Below are 25014 nucleotides of genomic sequence, written 5' to 3'. Positions count from 1 at the left end.
CTCTGTACCAATCAAACATCCCGAACCATTTCATATCACACAGGTACTGATGAATATACGTATCGTTTACCAATACACATGCTAGTTTATCTAATGCAGCACTCTGTACCAATCAAACATCCCGAACCATTTCATATCACACAGGTACTGATGAATATACGTATCGTTTACCAATACACATGCTAGTTTATCTAATGCAGCACTCTGTACCAATCAAACATCCCGAACCATTTCATATCACACAGGTACTGATGAATATACGTATCGTTTACCAATACACATACCAGTTTATCTAATGCAGCACTCTGTACCAATCAAACATCCCGAACCATTTCATATCACACAGGTACTGATGAATATATGTATCGTTTAACAATACACATGCCAGTTTATCTAATGCAGCACTCTGTACCAATCAAACATCCCGAACCATTTCATATCACACAGGTACTGATGAATATACGTATCGTCTACCAATACACGTGCCAGTTTATCTAATGCAGCACTCTATACCAATCAAACATCCCGAACCATTTCATATCACACTGGTAGTGATGTTTATATGTATCTTTTACCAATACACACACCAGTTTATCTAATGCAGCACTCGGTACCAATCAAACACCCAGGACCAATCAGTTCACAGAGATATATTTACATTTCCAAATATTTTTCCTTAAGATTCTTTGCAAATTAGAAAAAGTTCATGTTCTCATGAACACCGTGGGATGAGTAAGAATATTTCCATTGTGATGTGACTGAAGTCAAAAAATAGTGCAAACTTTTTTTTCTCAAAAATGATTGTTAAATGACAAAAATATGTAACAAGTCATCAGAAAATAATGTAAATATAAGATACGAATTTAATTTTTGAGAATTCATGAGGTACATGAACTACAACGCTTCACGCCTGCATATTTATCATGAAGCGCTAACACAAAGCATCGTAGTTCATGTCCTCATGAATTCTCAAAAATTAAATTCATCTCTTAAATATATTAAATGAAAAAGCATGTTAAATACCTCCTGTACCAATCACATCACATAGGTATTTAAGTGCTGTCAATTTGTTTGAGGTTATATGTTTTATAAAACATCCAGTACTGTTCTCACCACTAGGCATATATATGTATTATTGAACACCTTGCTTATATTCTACGTTAAACATTGTATATCATTTAAAATCGCAAAGGTATGAAAAAATGTCTAAAGAGCATTGTTTCAATTTTTCAAACAAGATGTTTTGATCTGCCAGTGGGTTGGGGTCATTTACTTGAAAATGTAATTGAATACTTTCAAATGCATCAATAATTTTGACAATTACTTGCAATTACAATTACATTGATTTTCACAAATGCAATTAATTACTGTCAATTACTTTGAAGAATGTAATCAAATACATATCAAATACTTTAGTTTATTTCCCAAAATTTTGAAGAACAAATAAATGAATATTTTGAAGCAGCAATATTATTTAATTTGATCTTTCTCATTGCCCTGGGCAATGTGCGTATGCTGTATAAACATTATTAGGCATTTAATTATTGAATATTCACAAGCTCATGCCAAACAGTACTGGTTTGCATCATTATAAAACACTTAATATTTAACTTGAAAAATAAAGTAATTGAAATGTAATTGAAAAATACATGAAATTTTTGAATATATTTAAATACATTAAATTAATTGTAATTGAAATCAAACTCAGTTACAAATACTTTCAATTACTATGAAAAAATGTAACTAAATACAGTAAATTACAATTACTCATTTCAATTATCCCATCCCTGGTTTTGATTGAAAAGGACTTTTTTCTGGTATCATACATTAAAATAGTACAACATTACACAAGTTACACTATTACATTCCTTATTTGATTGTAATGTTTTGGATGCTCATTATTACATTGGTTACATTACCTATTTGATTACATGGAATATGTAATGTTTTGGATGCTCATCAGTACATTTATTACATTCTCTATTTGATTACAGGGATTATGTAATGTTCTGGATGCTCATTATTACATTTATTACATTCCCTATTTGGTCACAGGGATTATGTTATGTCCTGGATGCTCATTATTATGTTGGTATATTCCCTATTTGATCATAGGGATTATGTAATGTCCTGGATGCTCATTATTACATTTATTACATTACCTATTTGATTAAAGGGATTATGTAATGTCCTGGATGCTCATTATTACATTTATTACATTCCCTATTTGATTACAGGGATTATGTAATGTTCTCTATGCTCATAATTACATTGATTACATTACCTATTTGATGACAGGGATTATGTAATGTTCTGGATCCTCAATAGTATGTTGATTACACTCCGTATATGATTACAGGGATTATGTAATGTTCTGGATGCTCATTATTACATTGATTACATTCCCTATTTGATTACAGGGATTATGTAATGTTCTGGATGCTGTTTGTACCGAGGGGAACACAATTCTTGAACCTCAACTGGAAGGACTATTGTCAGCTTTATTTCCACAGGTGAGATTTTTCTGTTTTCACAGGTGAGCTAATCACCTGTAAATCACAAAGTATTATAGTCAAATGTGCCAATGTAGAATTTAGAACTTCAAATAAAAAAAAATCAAATTTTGTCATCTTCTAGAATAAAAAAGATTTTACATTCATATGAATGTTCCAATGTTGACTTTTGTGATTGTATTGTATGGTAAGTCCACAATACACCTGCCAAACCTCCCATTGGAGTGGGAGGTGCCCAATTATAGGGTAAAAAATTCAAAATTTCCCTCTTTAAATAAGTGATATTTACAATAATGTGTCCATTTCATGGGTGTTGGAAATACCATATACCATGCAGGGCTCTAATTGGCAAATAATTTAGTCGTCATGGCACCTAAAAATTATGATTGGCGCCTAATTTTTTTCTATAAGTTGCCAAATTGGCGACCATTTTAAATTGACTTGGTGATCGTCAAATTACTGAACTAAAGCATTTTCAATTTTTTTTTTATAAAGAGTAGAAAGAAGTTTAAAAGTTAGCAATTGACAAGTCTCTATATATTAACTAATATCAGTTTTTAAATTGGCGCTTAAGAAAAATTTGCCTGGCGACTAAAAATTTGCATTAGCGACTAAATATTTTTGATTAGAAGCCAGTTGGTGCCTTAATTTTAGAGGTCACATAGAGGCCTGCCTTGTTTTAGTAATTCCTCTACCCCTGCAAGTGTTAACAAGCTTTGATAAGCAGGATCAATGACTTAGTATTATTTAATAAGAAAATGTGCATCAAATTAAATAATGCATGTAGTTTTTGGAGATCAGGTCCTCTAACAATCTATTGGAATTCCCATAGGTATTAATTGTGCCCTATTTTTAGCAGACATGTTTTTTTGTATTCATATGAAGCAGAACTTATTCAAAAACTTCTACATGAAAAGAAGAAGTCTCTTGCTGTGGCTTTCTCAGTATATCCCTTTGAACTCTTAGATAAAAGACACCACAGAGTCTGACATATCTGTTTCATATTTGGATATTTTACTAGAGGAAGAACTTAACTTTAAGATAAATGTGAAGACTTCAATTTTGTACCTTCAAATTCCCTTATGTATGTAGCAATATACCATTATCACCTGCAATGGAGTTTTTGTCTCCAAGTTGATTTGGTACACAAGATGTTGATAGAGCTCTGTGTTTGCACTGCTCCCAATTTGTCTTTTGATGTTTTTTTTAGCTTAATTATTGTTTGTTATCTTCATATTTCATAAAAAGAGAAATGAACACATTATACACAAAAAAAATTTTGTGACAGCTCAAAAAAGTGAAAACCCCCCAGGATAACAATGTTGTTAACAAACTAAAATGATTAAATCTGAGCTGAAAAGAAGGCTGAATCTGACAGCAGGCATGGATCATAACCAATTCTTGTTATTTACCACTGAAAAGTATTGTTGATTCACAAAATATGCCCCCAGCTGCTTTAACCGGAAGAAACCTCCCACATTTTTATATAGATGGGCAGATGTGGTCCTGGGGGGATATCTTACAGGAAAGGACTATCCTCTTGAAGTGTGAATTGATTAACAAATAAAAAAAACTGATGTCACGAGAATCTAATAACAACAAATGTTTTGATAATTAAGCTCTCATATTGGTTTAGATTGACGGGAATACATGTCTTTTTAGGTGTTTAACCCTCCAGACTACAATAATCCACTGAGTATCAAAAACCACAATGAAGTGCTGAGGTGCTTTGCAATATTAGGTATAAAGTTTTTTATTTTTCAATTTTATTTGCTTTTGCTACATGAATTGCTAAATACACATATCATATGTTACAATTGTTGGCTCTGTTGATGTGAGTCTTAATATCAAAGATTTGTCAGGCATTGGCCAGATTGTCAGATATGTCACACTACTGGACATAAGAATTTAGCTGGCAGTCAATATCGTCATGAAAGTGTGACATTTCAGTTCCTGGAAAAAAAAGTGTGACATTTCAGTTCCTGGGGAAAAAGTCAAGGTATTGGCCAAATTTTGAGGGAAAAGATGATATGTTTTATATACACACCTGATGTTTTAAAATAATTGGTAATTTTTAATGAATGAATTTTGGACACTTGATTATTTAAGGAGAGTCCTGAAATATGCTACCTTTTTTTTTTCTGTGAGATTTGAGTATGTTGATGTTTTACTTTCTGATTTTTGATTTTACTGATATTACACAATACTGCACTTGTTAGAAATCATGAAAATCACCCATCATGCAGTATTTTCTTCTGTCTTGAGAATTGAATCATGCATACATACAATTTTAAGATAATTAAAGATATTTATTGGATTTATATTACTTTCAATGTCTTTATTTTTTCCTACATATTAGAAAGATTACACTTTTATATTCAGAAAAATTGTTTCTATGATTCTGACTCACAGGATCGATTTATGTTTTTTTTAAGTGAATAAAGGAAATAAACTGAGCTGCTTTTTATTTTTTAGCCAGGCCTTTTTCTGGGAAGCTGACTGGAATTCTGCTACAGAGATTAGAACAAGGAAACGAGAAAGTCCGTATTGGAATCCTGACCATCTTCAAACACCTCATTAATGCTGCTAGTAGGTAGTTCTGATGTGATAACCATAGTGTAGCGGTCAGACAGGTTCAAACACCTCATTAATGCTGCTAGTAGATAGTTCTGATGTGATGTCGATATTGTGGTGATCAAATAGGTTCAAACACCTCATTAATGCTACTAGTAAGTAGTTCTGATGTGATGTCGATATTGTGGTGATCAAATAGGTTCAAACACCTCATTATTGCTGCTAGAAGGTAGTTCTGATGTGATGTCCATAGTGTGGCGGTCAGACAGGTTCAAACACCTCATTAATGCTGCTAGAAGGTAGTTCTGATGTGATGTCCATAGTGTAGCTGTCAGACGGGTTCAAACACCTCATTAATGCTGCTAGTAGGTAGTTCTGATGTGATAACCATAGTGTGATGGTCAAACAGGTTCAATTGGCAGTGGCCAGACAGTTCAGTTAGTAGAGCACCTGACTGGAGATTCAGGGGGCTCGGGTTTAAATACAAGTCTGGTCTGCCATATTTTTCTCCTCTCCCATTACATTTGGTGCTGTGCCATGACCTGAAAGTGACAGGTAAAAGACCTGCAAGGGATGAGCTTGGGTTGGTGTCTTTTGGGGGCGGAAGACCTTTAAGGAGGGAGGAATGTGGCCTTTCAGATGGGTTCGATCGCTGGTGGCCAGATAGCTCAGTTGGTAGAGCACCTGACTGGATTTGAATCCCTGTCTGGTTCGTCATATTTATCTCCTCTCCCTTTACAATTATAATTGCTTGCAGAGTGATGATCAGTTATCAGTACTTTGAGTATCAGTAGTTTGATGTCCATTATATTAAGTATAGTGTACTAAGGTATAACAACCTGGAATATGTTCATCAGCAGTTCAAGAGGTAGATAATATATAAATGATTTACAAAAACTTGAACATGTAAACATTGGTGATGTTGAGTAATGTTCAACTTGAAATCTATTCAGCGTTTTTTTTCTAATGAATTAAATTTTCTTAAAACCTTAGTCCTTCAAAAAGGAATGTATTGAGTGAAATCTTTAAGAATCTTGTAAAGATTTTGTCAAATGATAATGTTCAAAAGCCATTTCCTGTTGATTCAAGTTTCTTCAAATTTTGGACTGCACTAGTCAGGATGGGACCCTAATAAGGATTCAAAGTGTGAATTTATATAATAAAGAAAAAAATCTTTTTAAAGATATTCCCTGAAGAATATCAAACACACAGTTGGTTAAATTCATATATAGGCAATTCTGTAGAGTGTTCATAAGGTTGTGTTCAAATCATGTCCTCATAGTTTGGGATAGAGTGCAATAGGGATCTGATGGTTTACTTAAAAAACTTTAAATTCAACATTCAAATGAGATTTGGTCACTTAGACAAAGGATGAAGTAAAAAGGTCTTGATTTTTGTAGGTGAAGCAATGGAGGATAAACAGGAAGTAGTTGTCTCGGGACTTAAAATGATGCTCGGGGAACAGAACAACAAGGTCAGTTACCATGGTAACCGAAGATCACACCAACATTGGCTTCTATTTATATTAACCAATATTCTTTTGCAGTGCTCCAAGTCAAATTTACCATCAGGTCGTTAAATGGCGACCCAAAATTTTTTTTGGTTGCCATTTCGAAATTTCTGGTTGCCATCAACAGATATTTCGCACAGAAATATAATATAAATCTTATCTTATCTGGAAATTATTGAAACTACTTATTTCGGGATGTGTTTGATTGACACATCCTTGCACTTTCACAAAGTAAACTCTATCCTTAATACCCTAAAAAAAGTAGAAATTTTGTTGTGTATTAATGAAAAAAAAAATAAAGATATAATCCAGAAAAATTCAGAGTAGAAATGTGAGAAAGCAAAACCAACTCACCAGTATTATCAGTCTTTGCTCAGTGATGTGTGCGGAGTTTAACAAATTGAACACACCTGATAAAACGTAAACATTAACAATAACAGAGCTTGTGCCCTGTTTACAAAAACAGTTTACGATTCACTGAGTGTGTTCAATTTGTTAAACTCTGTAAGTATTGAGGATAAAGTTTACTTTGTGAAAGCGCAAGGATGTGTTAATCAAACACATCTTGAAATTCGTAGTTTCAATATAATTTCCAGAAAAAATAATTTTTTTTTAATTATATTTCCGTGTTAAATGCTATAGCAACATATAAGTCATGATATAAAGAAAATTGAGAAAATATTAACTTCAAATCTGTGTCTATGCCCCTTTAGATGTTGCTGTTAAAATCTTCAAAACATGATGATATGCAAGCAGTATTGACCAAATGTTCATTTAACCAGGGACCTATATACAAATGTTGAAGATCCCTGCTTTAACAATGTTGGGTTTTAAAAAGTCTGCAACATTTGGCAGCTGTTCTATACAGCATGCTTTCACAACATTACGTAACCTCAGTCTTTGCGGTGCTTTACAAAGTTTTAGGACTGTCTACAAACATTTTCTTGATGGAGAATCTTGGGAAAAAGTAATCTCGATCCTGATCATCAAAATGGACAATCCCAGACCCAAATTTTCTACGTCGTGAAAATGCGAGGTAGTTTTAATTTCTAGTCGCAAAATTAATTTTTTTTGGGTGCAAATGTGAATATTTTAGTCACAGATTGATGCACTGTTTTGAATATAGTTGTTCATGGAATTATGATGATTGTTATTGTTTTTTAAACTTTTGAAAATGAAAATTGAATCTTGTGAATTATTGAACTCTAATAACTAATTTTAACACCTCCTGGTAGTTGGTCTAACATGTGTAAGTCTCCTGGTTCAAGATATTTTATTTCACTAAGAAATATCAAATTTTATGCTGTCAATGCTGTTTCAAATCTCTGTTATGTCTACCTAGACACAGAGTAAAAGTACTCTGTCATCATTCATCAGGTACAGTCTACATCTCCCTAGACACAGAGTAAGAGTGCTCTGTCATCATTCATCAGGTACAGTCTACATCTCCCTAGACACAGAGTAAGAGTACTCTGTCATCATTCATCAGGTACAGTCTACATCTTCCTAGACACAGAGTAAGAGTACTCTGTCATCATTCATCAGGTACAGTCTACATCTCCCTAGACACAGAGTTAATATACTCTGTCATCATTCATCAGGTACAGTCTACATCTCCCTAGACACAGAGTAAGAGTGCTCTGTCATCATTCATCAGGTACAGTCTACATCTCCTTAGACACAGAGTAAAAGTACTCTGTAATCATTCATCAGGTACAGTCTACATCTTCCTAGACACAGAGTAAGAGTACTCTGTCATCATTCATCAGGTACAGTCTACATCTCCCTAGACACAGAGTTAATATACTCTGTCATCATTCATCAGGTACAGTCTACATCTCCCTAGACACAGAGTAAGAGTGCTCTGTCATCATTCATCAGGTACAGTCTACATCTCCTTAGACACAGAGTAAAAGTACTCTGTAATCATTCATCAGGTACAGTCTACATCTCCCTAGACACAGAGTAAAAATACTATGTAATCATTCATCAGGTACAGTCTACATCTCCCTAGACACAGAGTAAAAGTACTCTGTAATCATTCATCAGGTACAGTCTACATCTCCCTAGACACAGAGTAAAAATACTATGTAATCATTCATCAGGTACAGTCTACATCTCCCTAGACACAGAGTAAAAGTACTCTGTAATCATTCATCAGGTACAGTCTACATCTCCCTAGACACAGAGTAAAAATACTATGTAATCATTCATCAGGTACAGTCTACATCTCCCTAGACACAGAGTTAATATACTCTGTCATCATTCATCAGGTACAGTCTACATCTCCCTAGACACAGAGTAAGAGTGCTCTGTCATCATTCATCAGGTACAGTCTACATCTCCTTAGACACAGAGTAAAAGTACTCTGTAATCATTCATCAGGTACAGTCTACATCTCCCTAGACACAGAGTAAAAATACTATGTAATCATTCATCAGGTACAGTCTACATCTCCCTAGACACAGAGTAAAAATACTATGTAATCATTCATCAGGTACAGTCTACATCTCCCTAGACACAGAGTAAAAGTACTCTGTAATCATTCATCAGGTACAGTCTACATCTCCCTAGACACAGAGTAAGAGTGCTCTGTCATCATTCATCAGGTACAGTCTACATCTCCCTAGACACAGAGTAAAAATACTATGTAATCATTCATCAGGTACAGTCTACATCTCCCTAGACACAGAGTAAAAATACTATGTAATCATTCATCAGGTACAGTCTACATCTTCCTAGACACAGAGTAAAAGTACTCTGTAATCATTCATCAGGTACAGTCTACATCTCCCTAGACACAGAGTAAAAATACTATGTCATCGTTCATCAGGTACAGTCTACATCTCCCTAGACACAGAGTAAGAGTACTCTGTCATCATTCATCAGGTACAGTCTACATCTCCCTAGACACAGAGTTAATATACTCTGTCATCATTCATCAGGTACAGTCTACATCTCCCTAGACACAGAGTAAGAGTACTCTGTCATCATTCATCAGGTACAGTCTACATCTCCCTAGACACAGAGTTAATATACTCTGTCATCATTCATCAGGTACAGTCTACATCTCCCTAGACACAGAGTAAGAGTACTCTGTCATCATTCATCAGGTACAGTCTACATCTCCCTAGACACAGAGTAAAAATACTATGTAATCATTCATCAGGTACAGTAGTTGTAATAGCTCAGCAGCTTAGGTTATTGTTTTCAAAACATATAGTCATTGGTTCAAAGCTCACATGAGGTTTTATAGCTTGCTGAAACAAATAGTCTTTTTCGTTCTGTTGTGGCAGGGATATAGGGCCACAAAAGGGATTCAAAATCCTTAGAAAAAAAGGTTAAACTAATGTGTAAGGATGTAATTGTTAAACTATTGTGAAAGCATGCTGGTGCAAGTTTATGCATGTTTGTCAATTGATGGCCCATCATATGGGGCCAAATTCAAGTTTCAAAAAGTAGTCTACAGGAGACAAGATCATAGTTTGTTTTTCTTTGAAAGTTGTATGATACTGTTAAGCCAACTGTTAGACCAATGTATGTCTTGATTGTATTGTATGTACTTTATGGAAATTGCAAAAACTGCAATAAGTATGCAGAGGTGTTCCTGCTGACTGGAATGCAGGCCCCAAAATGACCTCTTAAATTAAGGCGCCAACTGACTCCTAATCAAAAAAATTTACTCGCCAATGCAAATTTTTAGTCAACAGGCAAATATTTCATAGGTGCCAACTTTAAAAGCTGATAAACAAGGTGACAAAGAAAACACAAGAAATGTTCATTGCTAGTTTTTAAACTTTTTTTCATCTCTTTCAAAAAAAAAAATTGATTAAAAATGTTTATATTTTGGAATTTGATGAGCGCCAAGGCAATATAAAATGGTCACCAATTTGGAATTTTAGGCACTAATCAAAAATTTTAGGCACCATGTTGACTAAATTAGTCGCCAATTGGAGCCCTGAAATATAAAGTAGAACATAAGGAAACGAGTAGGAGGACTCTAAATGTCTGAGCATGATGTTCTAATAGCTTGGGGTGATTTCCGTAATCTTTACCGTTCTGTATATTGATCTGATTAGCTGACATTTTATTACTACGTATGAGTAGATTTTTCAAATCCCTTTGTAAGGGATATTTATTTATTGGACACCATATTAACAAATTGTTTTGTTTTGCAGCTCAAGAAGATATTTGCACAAGTAATAATTGCCATGGCACACCATGGTTACCTGGAACTGGAGGGTGGGCATCAAATGATAGAGTTTATTGTGAAGCAGTGTTCCCTACCCAATGATCCACCTGTAAGTACAAAAAGTAGTGTTCCATCTCTAATGATCCACTTATAAGTACAAAAGCAATGTTCCACCTGTAAATACAATAGAAGTATTCACTCCCCAATGATCCACCTGTAAGTAAAAAAGCAGTATTCCCTCCCTAATGATCCACCTGTAAGTACAAAAGCAGTACTCCCTCCCTAATGAACCACCTGTAAGTACAAAAGCAGTACTCCCTCCCTAATGATCCACCTGTAAGTACAAAAGAATTGTTCCCTCCCCATTGATCCACCTGTAAGTACAAAAGTAGTACTCCCTCCCCAATGATCCACCTGTAAGTACAAAAGTACTGTTCCCTCCCCATTGATCCACCTGTAAGTACAAAAGCAGTACTCCCTCCCCAATGATCCACCTGTAAGTACAAAAGTAGTGTTCCCTCCCCAATGATCCACCTGTAAGTACAAAAGCAGTACTCCCTCCCCAATGATCCACCTGTAAATACAAAAGCAGTATTCCCTCCCCAATGATCCACCTGTAAGTACATAAGTAGTGTTCCCTCACTAAAGAGCCAGGTACGTTAGTAGTGAAAATCAGCCCTTCTTTGAAAATGTAAAACAATTATAAAGAAATGACTTGAGGATGTATACTTTGTAAATATATCAACAATTTTTACCTATCTTTTATAGTTTAGTTGCAATAGCCCTCTAAAAATGGAATGTATTTTATTTCATTTAACCGTTTTGAGCACTATGACGTCATTATCGCCGTTGATTAAGAACATTTAAATAATAACTTTAATGTATCAGTGTATGTTATACGTAAAAAATCTTATATTAAAATGTTTACATTGCATAGTTTATTTACTTCAAGAAAATATTGCACAAAAAAGAATGTTTTAAAGAATAAATGACCTCTGTAGTATCGATACATGTATACCAGAATATCATAACTGCAGCCAAAATTGCTTGCATAATGTGCACTGTTTTTCTCCACAAAAAGATTTATTTTTTCAGGAATGTTTAAAAAAAATAGATAGAGAATGCAAATAGATGCTTGAAATGAAGCTTTTATTAACAAACAAGAACAGTAAATGAGGAAAAATAACTTCCTTTTGCATTAATTTTGACCTATTTGCACTAAGGTTCAAATTATAATATTATAATACCGAAAATCGTCCTATTTGAGATTAATCTATACAATTTTAAAAAAGTATTAAATTATTCATGCAAAATAGATCAATGGACAGAAAAATAATAAGAAATTATATCACCAGGATGTAATGATAACTCAGGCACGAAGTATTGGGGAGGGGGGGGCTGTCCCCTTTTTTTCGAACATTACCTTTTCTATCGAAAATGTCCATTGAAGGGCTAGTTGCTCCTCTCCCCCACTTTTTGTTGCAGAGTTATGTGGTGATGTATGAAAAAAATCGATGTGGAAGAAGTTGAGAAGTTGGACCTCCCTCCCATGAAATAGGATTTTCAAGTTTGATTCTGCCCCCCCCCCCCCCCCAATTTAAAAACCTATACTATGTGTCTGCAACTTAAGAAATATCTATTAAAATTCTGACTTCAGAATCCTGAAATTCTGAGTTACTCCAAGGTTTTGTTCAAAGTTAAAATATATTCTAGGTCGCTATTGCGCTGAGAAAGGGACGAAGGGGGGGATGAAAGTAAGCTACAGGTATAACAAATAACCAAAAAAATATCAAAGCTGACCCTAAGGTTCCTTGTGAACTGTACGTCAAAGTTAACTTCTTTAATTTGTCAAAACGTATAGACTGGATCTAAATTACATATCTTTGAGTCAGAGTCAGGCTCTCCATAATTTCCATCAGCATTCTTTTTAGTTTACGATGACCTTGCAAATTGATCTTTGACTTTAGACCACAGACAAAGGTGTCAACTAACAAAGAATGAATTAAAATCAATCTTCCTAACTTACCAACAGGGAACTTGCGAAGCCATGCAAAACAGCTGATGTAAATTCAAATAATAGTAGTTATAAAATTTAATTTCATTTGTCTAATGGGGAATTCAAACAATACTTTTCTTCCAAAACTTTGTGAAATATGAGATGAATTGCTTTGTCAAATGAGCTAAAAAATAATTCGATTATTCCCAGTAATTTTAACAATCATGAATTATGTCTCTGACGCCGTTTTTACCATATCAACATATAACTTAATGATTGGACGCTGTTCCGTTTTCATGGGCATTACTTGTGATTTTTCTGAACATATCTATCATCCCTCCCAAATATCAGAAAATGAAGACGGTCGACTCCTCTCATACACGATATATTTAATTTTCATTAAGCTTTGACTTGGTTTATATTAACACAGGTATATTTTTTCAACCCTTCATAAAAAGGATGTAATATTTCAATCCTGGGCCATACGGACTGTCTGCGAGCTTAAAGATGGCGACTTTTTTTTTTTTTTTTACAAAAAGTTATAAAGTTGGGTTGCCTTAAGTTGGATGCAAAGCACAGCGATAAGGTTACCAGTGTCTCGAAACACGGGTTACTTATGTAAGCATAAGGTTAAACAATTATGACTTTTAATAACGCATCAACCAGGGTCATGTTGAATTCATTCCTATAGATCTCGTGGTTTCAGCTTTAGAACCTGACTGTTGATCATTTGGGGACAAACAACAAGAAATTAAGATCTGAAAAGAATTCTCCTGAGTCTTTATATTGTAACGCTAAATATTTTTTATATCCAATTAAAAGACAAAACTGTTTGTGTACAAAATTTAGCGCAAGGACTTCCTATGGACTAGATGGCGTGACCATAAATTAACACTACAGATTATGGGGCCTTGCATTGTACTCAGTTATGATTTATTTACAGTATTCATGTTGTCTGCGTCAAAGCCGCTAAAATATAAAGCCCACTTTTTAAAGTACAAATATAGTATCTTCCTGGTCCGTACGTCAGGGTCGCGGGGGGGGGGGGGGGGGGGGGGGGGGGGGGGGATGTACCTTGAGATCCCTGACCAAGTACTTCAACTTCCCAATTTCCGAGATTTTAAGTATGATATATAAGCTTATAAATAGCCTAAGTGGGACCCCCCCCCCCATCACCACACACACATACATGCATACATCTTATTATTATACCTCAGTATAATTATTCTACACAATGCGTTATCTGATTGGTTCTAAATTGTCAAGTAACGGGGCCATAAAACTTCATATATTTCGCTGTTGTCGTCATGCTTTTCATCATATTTAACCTCCTAGGAACACCACTCATTTTCTCGCAATACTTATAAATCGTTCGTTGACGAAAACTCGAGAGAACAACAGACATCACGAAATTTAAAATAGTAGTGTTGAATGCAATGACAAACAACAAGATTTTTATTATTAATTTTATTTGATTTAGTAATAATCAATGAATTTGCAAATATTTTGGAGAGTTTTTCCTGTCACAAAAGGAAGGGTGTAAAAATAACTGAGTTAGAAAAAAATTTATAAATATATAAAATAAATTTAAAGTCATATTTGGCGTATTTTTGGATAAGTTCAGGTAACCAAATTAAAAAAAAAAAAAAATTCTTTCTATTTGTTTTATTACTTTATATAAAGGTAGGAGTTTCCTGTAAATTACACAATTTAAATCAATCGCGTTTCAAAGATAGTAAAAATTTAAAGCAATAACCGATTTATTTACCGACTCCACATTTAAATAACGGACAAATTTACAGTCAATTTAATTAAAGAAACGTGAGGTTATTTAAGTTCAAAATCGGTGAAAATTTTAATTCGAACGTAAAAATACATTTATCATATATATTTACACTCAGTCTTGTATTATTAATTTCAAGCTCAGATATGCCATAAATAGCTTTAAAAAATATTTTCAGTATCTTAGAATTTCATAAAATTATATGAAGCTGTCCCATTCAGAAGTTCTCATTATAATATATATCATTTTAGTCGAACATTATTTTATTTATTCTCATCTTAACTTTTCTAAGGAAAACTTAAATAGTTATATGTAATTTCCCCATTCTTCTTTTTCTTTTTTGAATTTAACCACATTATTTCACTGTTCTCAGGGACAAGAATAACATATACTTAATTACTTATGCCTCTACTGTTCTCAATTATCATTTCAATTATTTTTTGAGAAGACATAAAAACATATTAAATGGTTATGTTTTCTTTTTCGTTTCTATGTGATGGTATATAAATTTAATTCATTGAAAGATTATCATACTTAAAATATACTAAGTATAAGTATGTACTAATTAAGCTTTTGGAGAAAGGGTGTAAGTGCTATAATATTAAAATAATTCATCTGTGCATTGAAACATGTAAACTTTCCAGCATTTTTACGATAATAAAAAGTCGTTAATTTGAGATTTTTTTTATATCTAAAATGAATCATCTGACTACAGTTTTCTCTTACTGTGAGAAATTCTCAATTATTTTTTATCAAATGTTTGATAAAACAACGTATTGTTTACAGTAAAATATCGAACGAAAGACTGGAAAATTGGAAAAACTTTTGGCGCGTCACTGTACGTTGTCAATGTAAACAATGAGGACGTCTATATTTAGAGTTCGATGTACAACCTAGAGACGTTAGGTTTTTGCCTTAAAATTATCATAAGATACTTTTTTTTATAAATTTAACAACCCAATAACATCTCAGTTATGTCTTTTTAACAACACACCGTCTGAAATTTAGACATTTCATGTGTACATTTGCCTGTGTTTTGGTTGCCTGGAATGAAAACGAAAGTAAGGGTGGTCGCGGATACGAATTTTTAACAACTGAGTTATTAAAATAATGCATTTTATCATTTAGATTTCTACAAAATAAACATGTATTCGATTGTTATTTATTTTCTACGAATATAATCAAAATACCAAGCTAATATTCCATACCCCTCACGTCAAGATCCGTATAGCAGACGACCGATAATATCAGAATTTGTAAAAATTCAATGTGGCCGCAGCCCACGGCCAGAACGAAAATTGTATAAATCAATCCCTTTTATGCTATAGTATTTCTGGTTAAAATATCTTCGTGGCCGATGCTTGTGGCCACATCGAATTTTCCCAAAAACCGGGTGAAAAGTAAAGAAAATTGCTTGTTTTCTGGATACGGCATAGGTTTGGATATTACATAGCAGCAGAAGAAGCTTGGATCCGCCCAAACGTTTACATATACAAGGACTAAGGATCATAAGCTTTATAAATATACATGGTTAGTGAGGATACACAAACTTTATTTTTTAAGCATTTTGCAGGGCCTGTTGACATTAACTAACGTACCTAGCTCTTTCCACCTGTTAGTACAAAAGCAGTGTTTCCTCCCCAATAATCCACCTGTAAGTACAAAAGCAGTGTTCCCTCACTAAATTTCCACCTGTAAGTACAAAAGCAGTGTTTCCTCCCCAATAATCCATCTGTAAGTACAAAAGCAGCGTTCCCTCCCCAGTGATCCACCTGTAAGTACATAAGTAGTGTTCCCTCACTAAATTTCCACCTGTAAGTACAAAAGCAGTGTTTCCTCCCCAATGATCCATCTGTAAGTACAAAAGTAGTGTTCCCTCCAAAATAATCCACTTGTAAATACAAAAGTATTGTTCCCTCCCAAATGATCCACTTGTAACCACAAAAGCAGTTGTCTCTCCCCAGTGATCCACCTGTAAGTACAAAAGTATTGTTCCCTCCCAAATGATCCACTTGTAACCACAAAAGCAGTTGTCTCTCCCCAATGATCCATCTGTAAGTCATAAGCAGCATTCCCATTCATCAACCCATGAATACACAAGCAACCCCTCACCCCCTAATTTAAAAGAATTGAGTTTGTAAATGTTTCACCCAGGTTAAGAGCAGAAAAAATATTTCTTCCACTTTTTAGTCTGTGAGATTATTGAAACCAAAGAAATGATATTTCTGTCTTTATTAAATCAGAGCAAGCATTAACCTGTCTCAGAATGTGTGATATATTATTTTATTTGTCTTTAATCAGTGCAAACATTCACCTGAAGCAAAAATAAGTGATAAAACATGTATTTTATTTGCTTTTAATTAGGGCAAGCGTTCACCTGATCCAGAATATGTGAGTAACCAGGCATTGAGACTGATGTGTGACAATGTTCTACAACTTTTGGCTACCACTGTAGAAGAAATGGAACCTGTAAGTTATATTATCACTTGAAGCATCTTGTTATGAAATAGAGTCACCAATAGGGATTGTAGAACTGATTTATCGAATACTAACCCATAAAAGGAAAAACAATACCCTTGAGTGTGAAATATATTGTATTTATATATATTAATTCATAAATTCTTCTCCTGTAAGATTAACAAACCCAATTATTATTGGAAAATTACCAACGCCTTTCTGCTTATCTACATCATATTACTTTTGTAATCGTGAAGACATTTTTTTTACTTATATTTTTCAATAACTTTGTAAGTATCTCTGTTTTTAGCTAAAAGAACAAAACATATATATCTTAACTGCTTAATTTTTTTTTATTAAAAACCTCACTGAAAAACTATTTTCTTTAATTCATGAATTATTAGGTTGCAAAATGCTTTTGATAGGCTTTCTAAAACTGCAATATACATTTTACAAGATCAGAATAGTTTAAATGTGGCTAAGAGCTGATAAGAGGAAATCTAGCTTGCAGTCATTTTTATAAGCACCCTAAAACTCTCTAGGAATACATAAGCTCTCTTTAATGAAATAAAAAAAATAGTTCTCAAGGTATACTTTAAGTAGACTAAAGGTTATTCTAAAAAAAAGAAAACTAATGGTTTTAAAGATGGCATAAGATTGTCTTTAAGGGGGTTCAGCTTACAGCTGACAGGTGTCTCTGGCTAGAAGACCTCTTGTTAAATTTATAAATACGACACATGTTAGAATTAGTCATGTGTTTAACTGCTCGTATTTTTCCATTTAGTTTCCTTCTTCAACAGAAACACATTATACAGGTATTTAATATTACAAGCATGCTTATGTGAGAAGTAAGATTTTCTCAGTCCACCCAGGCACCCTTATATACATAAGGAGTTTTCAGACTATTTAAACACTTCAAGCTTTTCATTATTGTTGACAAGAGAGAGAAACTTGGTACAAATGTACTTTAAAATGAAATACACCAGATTTATGTGATATTGCCAGCTGTATTACATAAGTGAAAATGGTGAAGGCCCTTAAAGTAAGGCAGTTATGAAAACCTCTATTCAATGTTGCCTGTTACATCATGGTTATAAATAACCTTAACCAGTGCTTTGAACTATGGTTGGTCAGATAAGGGATATCATGGCATGTATTGTTTTCAAGTGCACAAAAGAATAAAAATAATTTTTTTATTAAATAAAGAACAATACGTTAACAAAATCAGTATCATACCCCATATCAACCCAAGACTCCAATATAAACCTGAGGGTCTGGAGGGTTGATATGGTCAAAGGGTTGATATGGAGTGAAATACAGGTCTTAATTTCCATGTATTGTTGTTTTTATTATTTGTGTGAAAAAAGTATCCACAATTCAAAAATATCTGAGTTTTAATCACCATCTTTGGTAAAAAATAAATTGCATTTCTGTATCTGTACAATACTGTAAACCAACTATTATTCGGGTCATCTTTTATTTGCAATTCCTTTGTTTGAAATCAATCTGCAACAATTAATTTTTGCAACTGAGGAAACATTCTTTATAAATACAAAGCAAAATGAATGGTTCATGGCAATCAATATTCGTGATTTAAAATAGATCGCAAAACTCAATATTTCTCTTTCACGAATAAAAGTTGGTTTATAATACTTTATTTCCTTAATTATCTAGATTTATGTAAGTGGATTGAATCTTGTGCTACAGAATAGGAAATAAAAAATTTTCAACAAAATAAAACTATAATTGCATTACAGTAATCCTTTGTTTGAACTTGTAGGTTCTATGGCCATTTTTACTGGAGATGATTGTGCCAGAACAGTACACAGAAGCAGGATGTGTGGTTTGTAAATGTCTTGCTCATCTGGCCAACAAGAAAAGAGAAGAAAAGGCAGAGGATTACGATCTGGACTACGAAGTTCTGGGTAAGGGCTAAGGCACAGGAAGTTATCACTAGTCTCGTGTACTAGACGATTTGTTGTCAAGTTTTAGAAAATTATAGATAAAATTTTCTTTTCTCTTTTCTAGCTAACACCCCCAAACCAAATGTAATGATAGCAAGATTAATGGTTTGTATAATTTCTGTATAATTTATAAATATATTTTTTAAAATATTTCATGAATTTATTGTCATAATTGTAGCAGTACATGATGTAGATCTCTTCAGTGATCAATGACAATGGGAGGATGATAATTTATGTACTAATTAAGAAATATGACTTTTATTCTTTAATATGTGTTAAAATAAGCTAATGGTTGAGAAAAGCATGGTGACAGTAGAGATGCTCTGGTGATGTTTGTATGTGTTCCCTACACCATGCTATTTTTATTTCTCACATGCTATCTTAGGAAACAGAGAAGTGAATACATAGTCTAATTGTCTGACGTCATGGCGTCAGACAGTATTAGATTTAGCCAAGGCTTGTTGGTCAAGTCGTTCAGTAGAATTCTTGTGATAACTTGATCTTGGAAACTTCATATTATCTTAACTATCAATTGAAGAGCAAACATGCTAAACACCCAAACAAGCCAGGGCATTGGATCTGATGTCATTTTTATCACATTACACATTACAGGTTACATAACATTTGACCTTTCTCGAAAATTGCATCATTCATGTCCAGCAAAATAGAAGGAATGAAGTTGGTGAGGTCAACACTATCAGATAAACTACTGGATGTTTATTTTCAATGTATACACTATGTCCCTCTATCTTTAGAATTTTTATAAATCTACACATATTCATAACTAGCAGATGTTTGATTTATTCATAGTTTTAAAAAAATATCAAAGTGAAGGATAGATGTTGAATATTCTTTTGCTTTAAATTAATTGCAAAGATATTAGCTCATTTGAAACACGTTTATTATTTTTAATAAGACATTTCTTAATTAGCAAAATTGTTCACTAATTGATGTTTAGATTTTTATGTGTTGTAACTTTTTCTTTCAAAAGCACTGGTTATTTCCTTTTTTTTTTTTTGCCCGTTGGAAAAAAATAAATTTCAGAAAATTTCAGTTTCGGTGGACACAATCAAGGAAAAATTCCTTAACGGGCATTAAAAAAAATTATGATATCTGAAGTTATTATTTACATGATTTAGGGAACACAAACATAAAGTAGCTACGTATAAATCCCCGAAAATTATTGAACTCACGGTCCCCGACCCCCCCCCCCCCCCCCCCCCATTTCATGACTCAGAGTCATGTTGATTACACTGAATTTAACTTTTCTTGATTCTTCGGGTAAAAATAAATTTGCTCAAGGTCAGACAAGCTTTTTAGGAAAGCTAATACTTGTTTGATCTTTTATAATACAGGTTTTAGCTGGTTGTCCCAAAAACAACAGAGATAGAGGGATTCATGTTCTGCAGCTGATGAAGGGAATGTCTCCAAACCTGAATGATAATTTAGTGGAACTCTGGGATACAGTGATTCCTAAACTCACTCAGTATCTAGAGGGTAAGTCTCCAAACCTCCCACAATATATATCAGTAACTATAGTGTAAGTCTCCAAACCTGAATGATAATCTAGTGGGACTCTGGGATACAGTGATTCCTAAACTCACTCAGTATCTAGAGGGTAAGTCTCCAAACCTCCCACAATATGTATCAGTATCTATAGTGTAAGTCTCAAACCTGAATGATAATCTAGTGGAACTCGGGGATACAGTGATTCCTAAACTCACTCAGTATCTAGAGAGTAAGTCTCCAAACCTCCCACAATATGTATCAGTGTTAGTCTCTAAACCTCAGTGATATTCTATTGGAACTCTTGGATACAGTGATTCCTAAACTCACTCAGTATCTAGAGGGTAAGTCTCCAAACCTCCCACAATATGTACTAGTGTTAGTCTCTAAACCTTAGTGATATTCTATTGGAACTCTGGGATACAGTGATTCCTAAACTCACTCAGTATCTAGAGGGTAAGTCTCCAAACCTCCCACAATATGTATCAGTATCTAGGGGGTACGTCTCCAAACTTCCTCATATCTGTATCATACAGTATATCTTAAAGATAAATTTAGGATCATATTGTTATTGTGTCACCTGCAAAGAACTTTGAACAGGAATGTTTAACTTTGTTTGTCAGACCATCTGTTCATTTGTCTGGAAGGCATCGCCATTTTACTAAAAAGACTCAGAATGAAATATATGGAGAAAACGAACAGTACTCAAGCTCAAAAGCCCATTAAACAATACAAAATAGGAGCAGAGCAAACACGGACCTCTAAACATCAGAGGTGGGATCAGGTGCCATGGAGGAGTGAGCATCCCCTGCCGACCGGTCACACCCGCCGTGTGCTCCTTGTCATGATCGGGAAATGACGGAAAAATCCGTCGACAATTCAGTGTGTAAATAATGGCCTAACAATTAGTATGAAAAACGTCAGTCAGCATTTGTCTCAATGATAAATTGTATTTGCTGTCAAGGTCATTGTATCGACCATAGAACTTACAAAATGATGACTTTAAACGAGACAGCTGATATTCTTGTTTCATCAACTTGTTTGTCAATAATTTACCTCGTTTTAGAAATTGTTCATACGTAGAGCATGCTCTTGCGTATCGAATCAACTGAGAGATATACACCCCGTATGCCGGTGATGAAGGTATATTGCTGCATAAGTAAGGGAAGTTGACGATAGAAAAGTTAAAGTCATCAGGTTTATCATAAAGCTTGGTTGTTAGATTACCATTAACGTCTTTTTCAAGTAAAATATCCAAATATGAAACAGATGTGTCAGACTCTGTGGTATCTTTTATCTCAAGCTCACCAGGATATATCGTATCGACATAAGAATGAAAATAGCCATTGTTAATTGACAATACATCGTCGATATATCTAAATGTCGAGTTGAAGGCCACAGCAAGTGTTTTCTTCTTTTCACATACAAGATTTTGGACAAATTCTGCTTCATATGAATACAAAAAAAGGTCTGCTAATAACAGGGCGCAATTGGTACCCATGGGAATTCCAATAGATTGTTGGTAGACCTGGTCTCCAAAAACCACATAGATATTGTCAATCAGAAACTCAAGCATCTCTTTAATGTCAACTTCAGAGTACTTGTGTGTACAATCAGAATGTTTTTTAGTAAAATAATTTTGCAAATGACCAATGACAAGGTAAGTATATTTATGAGTTCCATTTTTATTGAAAAAGCAGCTGTCAATTATATCAAAAAGCCTGGACTTTAATTTATCGTGGGGAATGGTTGTATATAAAGTAGAAAAGTCATAAGTTTTTAAGCTGTTGATTTTGGTAAAATCTTGCGATTTCAAATTTTCCAAAAGTTCCTTGGAATTTTTAAGTATCCACATTTGATTTACACCACTTCTTGAATATATTGTTGCACAGTACTCTTGAAGTTTCTCCTTCACCACTGTTAATATCTAATTTAATCTAATCTAATTTAAACCTCATTTTGAAACTTGTAGAAGAAATGCTTTGCAGATAATAAATGGAGTTTAAGGACAAAATTGTCATTTTGGATGTAAAATGACTTGTTTGGTCAAAGATCAGAAGAGCTTTTATGTAAGTTATGTGTCATATCCCTGTTTGTTTGTTTGCCAAGTGATGATCCTCCTACAGGTTTTGTTGGATTTCAATACAAGTAGACTACACAAAGACACATTATACTGCTGATCTGTTGATATAAATTTCAATGAATGGTGTTGCCATGGTTACTTAAAATAGGAATTTCTGTGAAACTGTTTCCAAATGCTGCTTCTTATACAGTTTTAATCTAATTTCAGTAGAACTTAGTACACAAACTGGTCTGATTTTAATAAAATTTACACAAGTAGACTAGATCAAGGCTAAATAGTCTTAAGATTTAGATGAATGGTATTGCCATGGCAACTGAAATAGAATAATAAAGTTTTAAAATGCTACTTCTCCTTTAATTAAAAGAATTTGAGGATTGTAGGTTTAAATTAGCTTACAGTAAAACTTGATCATAAGGAAAACATTGGGACCTCAAAGTTTGTTTGCTTATAATTGAGATTCTTTATAATCATTAAGGAACATAGTACTTGTATAGTTTTTGCAGGATTCACAAAATATTTCTTATGATCGAGATTTCCATATAAACCAGTCCTTTATTATAATTCTTTATAATCAATTTTTACTGTACTGTCATTGATTACACATCACTGTTGATGTAAAGGTTACCATGGAATCATCATTGTTCATGCGAGACCAATATTCGTGGATTCCACGGGTTATCCTTATATACCCACAAATTTACATTTACATTCTCTGAACAGATTTTAACATAGTACCACTTTATTGAATCTTTTGTGTATATGAGTTATCCAAGAAATTACATCTCCACTAACCAGTCAAATTTTGGTAAGCTATGAACATTAACAAATTAATTAAGTGTCATGTCAGTTAGTGGAGGGAGTAGTCTACAGTTGTCATGAATGTGTTTGGATTACTTGTTGAAAGAATTTTTTTTTCTTGTATGAAAGAACTAATAAATTAAGAAATAAATTGAAGTGAAAAGTGGAAGGAGTGATATTCAATTGTTATTAATCTGTCTGAATTACATGTATTTGTTGAAAGAAATGAAATGTTTTTTTTTTCTGGAATACCCACTAATAAATGAATAAATATATTGAAGTATAATGTTAATTAGGAAAAGTTGAAGGACTATTTTGTAGTCGTCACGAATGTGTCTGGATTTTTGTGTCAAAAGAAATCATATGTTCTTATTAACTGGGGAAACCAATAATAAAGAGGTAAAGCGTACTTAGTATATACCAAATGGCCTACAATATACTGGTAGCGCATTTACAAACATCCACAATATTTCAGTATTTATATAATAGTGTTATTACAGGTAACTCTCGATACCTTGAAGTCCGCGGGACCGAGGAAAAACTTCGAGAGATCAAGAGTTCAAGTTTTCAAGAGTCCGGAATTTTGCGGGTTTGTTGATAGGTTTTAAAATTAGTCTTACCGGATGTAATGATTTTCATGCAGTGCTAACATTTTACATGTGGTTTTTATAAAACAACGATATTTTTTCGTAATTCAGATGAATATTTCATTAAACTGAGTAAAGCAAAAAATGTATATCATCATTTGATGTATATTTATTTATTCTTTGTAATACGGACATCATACTACACATTCGTTACATGAAAACGACATTTTACAGCGTCGTACATAGCTTTGACTATTCCAAAAATGATCATTGAACGCATGCAGTTCTGTAAATATTTGTCCAATAATAGTCGTCATATTGACAATAAGGCTGTTTCTGCTTTTTTTCATATTTCGTTTAACTTTGACACTGACTCGAAATAAAAATTTAATTAGTGTTTTGTCTTTTAATCAATTACTACTTTTCAATGACACTGCGTCTCTAAATTATCGTAAGACAGTCGATGATAATTATTTTAATGGCATATAGGCAAAATATGATTAATTATAAATTTAATCAATTATCACCTTGCAGCATAAGTGTCATCTGAATAAACATCCCGTACCTCGAGACCCGCGTCTTCTGCCTGCATGGGGCCATTCCAGGTAAAGGTGCTAATTATATAATCTTGTATACACATAGCCACTTCGAGGTATCGAGGGTAAATTCTAATAGAATATGCATAGCGGGACTGCATTTTGACTTCGAGGGATCAAGGGTTTCAAGAGATCAAGAGTTCGAGAAATCAAGAGTAAATTTGCTTAGTTATATAGTGGAAAAATTCGGGACCGGAGACTCACTTCGAGCGATCAAGAACTTCGAGAGATCGAAGTTCGAGCCGTCAAGAGTTACCTGTATTTGGATGTACTATGCCGAAATAGTAGTCAGGGTTTGACACATGGTGCACGAGCCGGAGGCGAGTGCACTATGTGTCAAACCCTGACTACTATTTTGGCATAGTACATCCAAATAATAACACTATTATAATTATTATGCTGACTGTTGTTTGTATACGACAATTTAATTAAATTCTCAATCCCAAAACTGTTTG

The 25014-nt window shown here is 33.7% G+C and overlaps 1 protein-coding gene across 4 annotated transcripts in view; it reads left to right on the top strand.

Moving 5' to 3' along the window:
- Nucleotides 1-25014, top strand: part of LOC133175489 (maestro heat-like repeat-containing protein family member 1) — a 78080-nt gene that overhangs the window by 16981 nt on the left and 36085 nt on the right. For all 4 annotated transcript variants that reach the window (XM_061310596.1, XM_061310595.1, XM_061310594.1 and 1 more), the window contains 9 exons: nt 2421-2513; nt 4176-4254; nt 4989-5102; nt 6488-6561; nt 10776-10898; nt 16933-17037; nt 18806-18950; nt 19054-19094; nt 20345-20486. In XM_061310596.1, the coding sequence (XP_061166580.1) occupies nt 2421-2513; nt 4176-4254; nt 4989-5102; nt 6488-6561; nt 10776-10898; nt 16933-17037; nt 18806-18950; nt 19054-19094; nt 20345-20486 (916 nt within the window). The remainder of the gene's footprint in view (nt 1-2420; nt 2514-4175; nt 4255-4988; nt 5103-6487; nt 6562-10775; nt 10899-16932; nt 17038-18805; nt 18951-19053; nt 19095-20344; nt 20487-25014) is intronic.

Source organism: Saccostrea echinata, unplaced genomic scaffold (assembly GCF_033153115.1).
Source record: "Saccostrea echinata isolate AGI-Se365-2 ecotype Australia unplaced genomic scaffold, CSIRO_AGI_Sech_v1 ptg000062l, whole genome shotgun sequence".
NCBI classification, from domain to species: domain Eukaryota; kingdom Metazoa; phylum Mollusca; class Bivalvia; order Ostreida; family Ostreidae; genus Saccostrea; species Saccostrea echinata.
The sequence above is the reverse complement of the archived record's forward strand: the minus strand, read 5'-3'. Positions and strand labels throughout refer to the sequence as shown.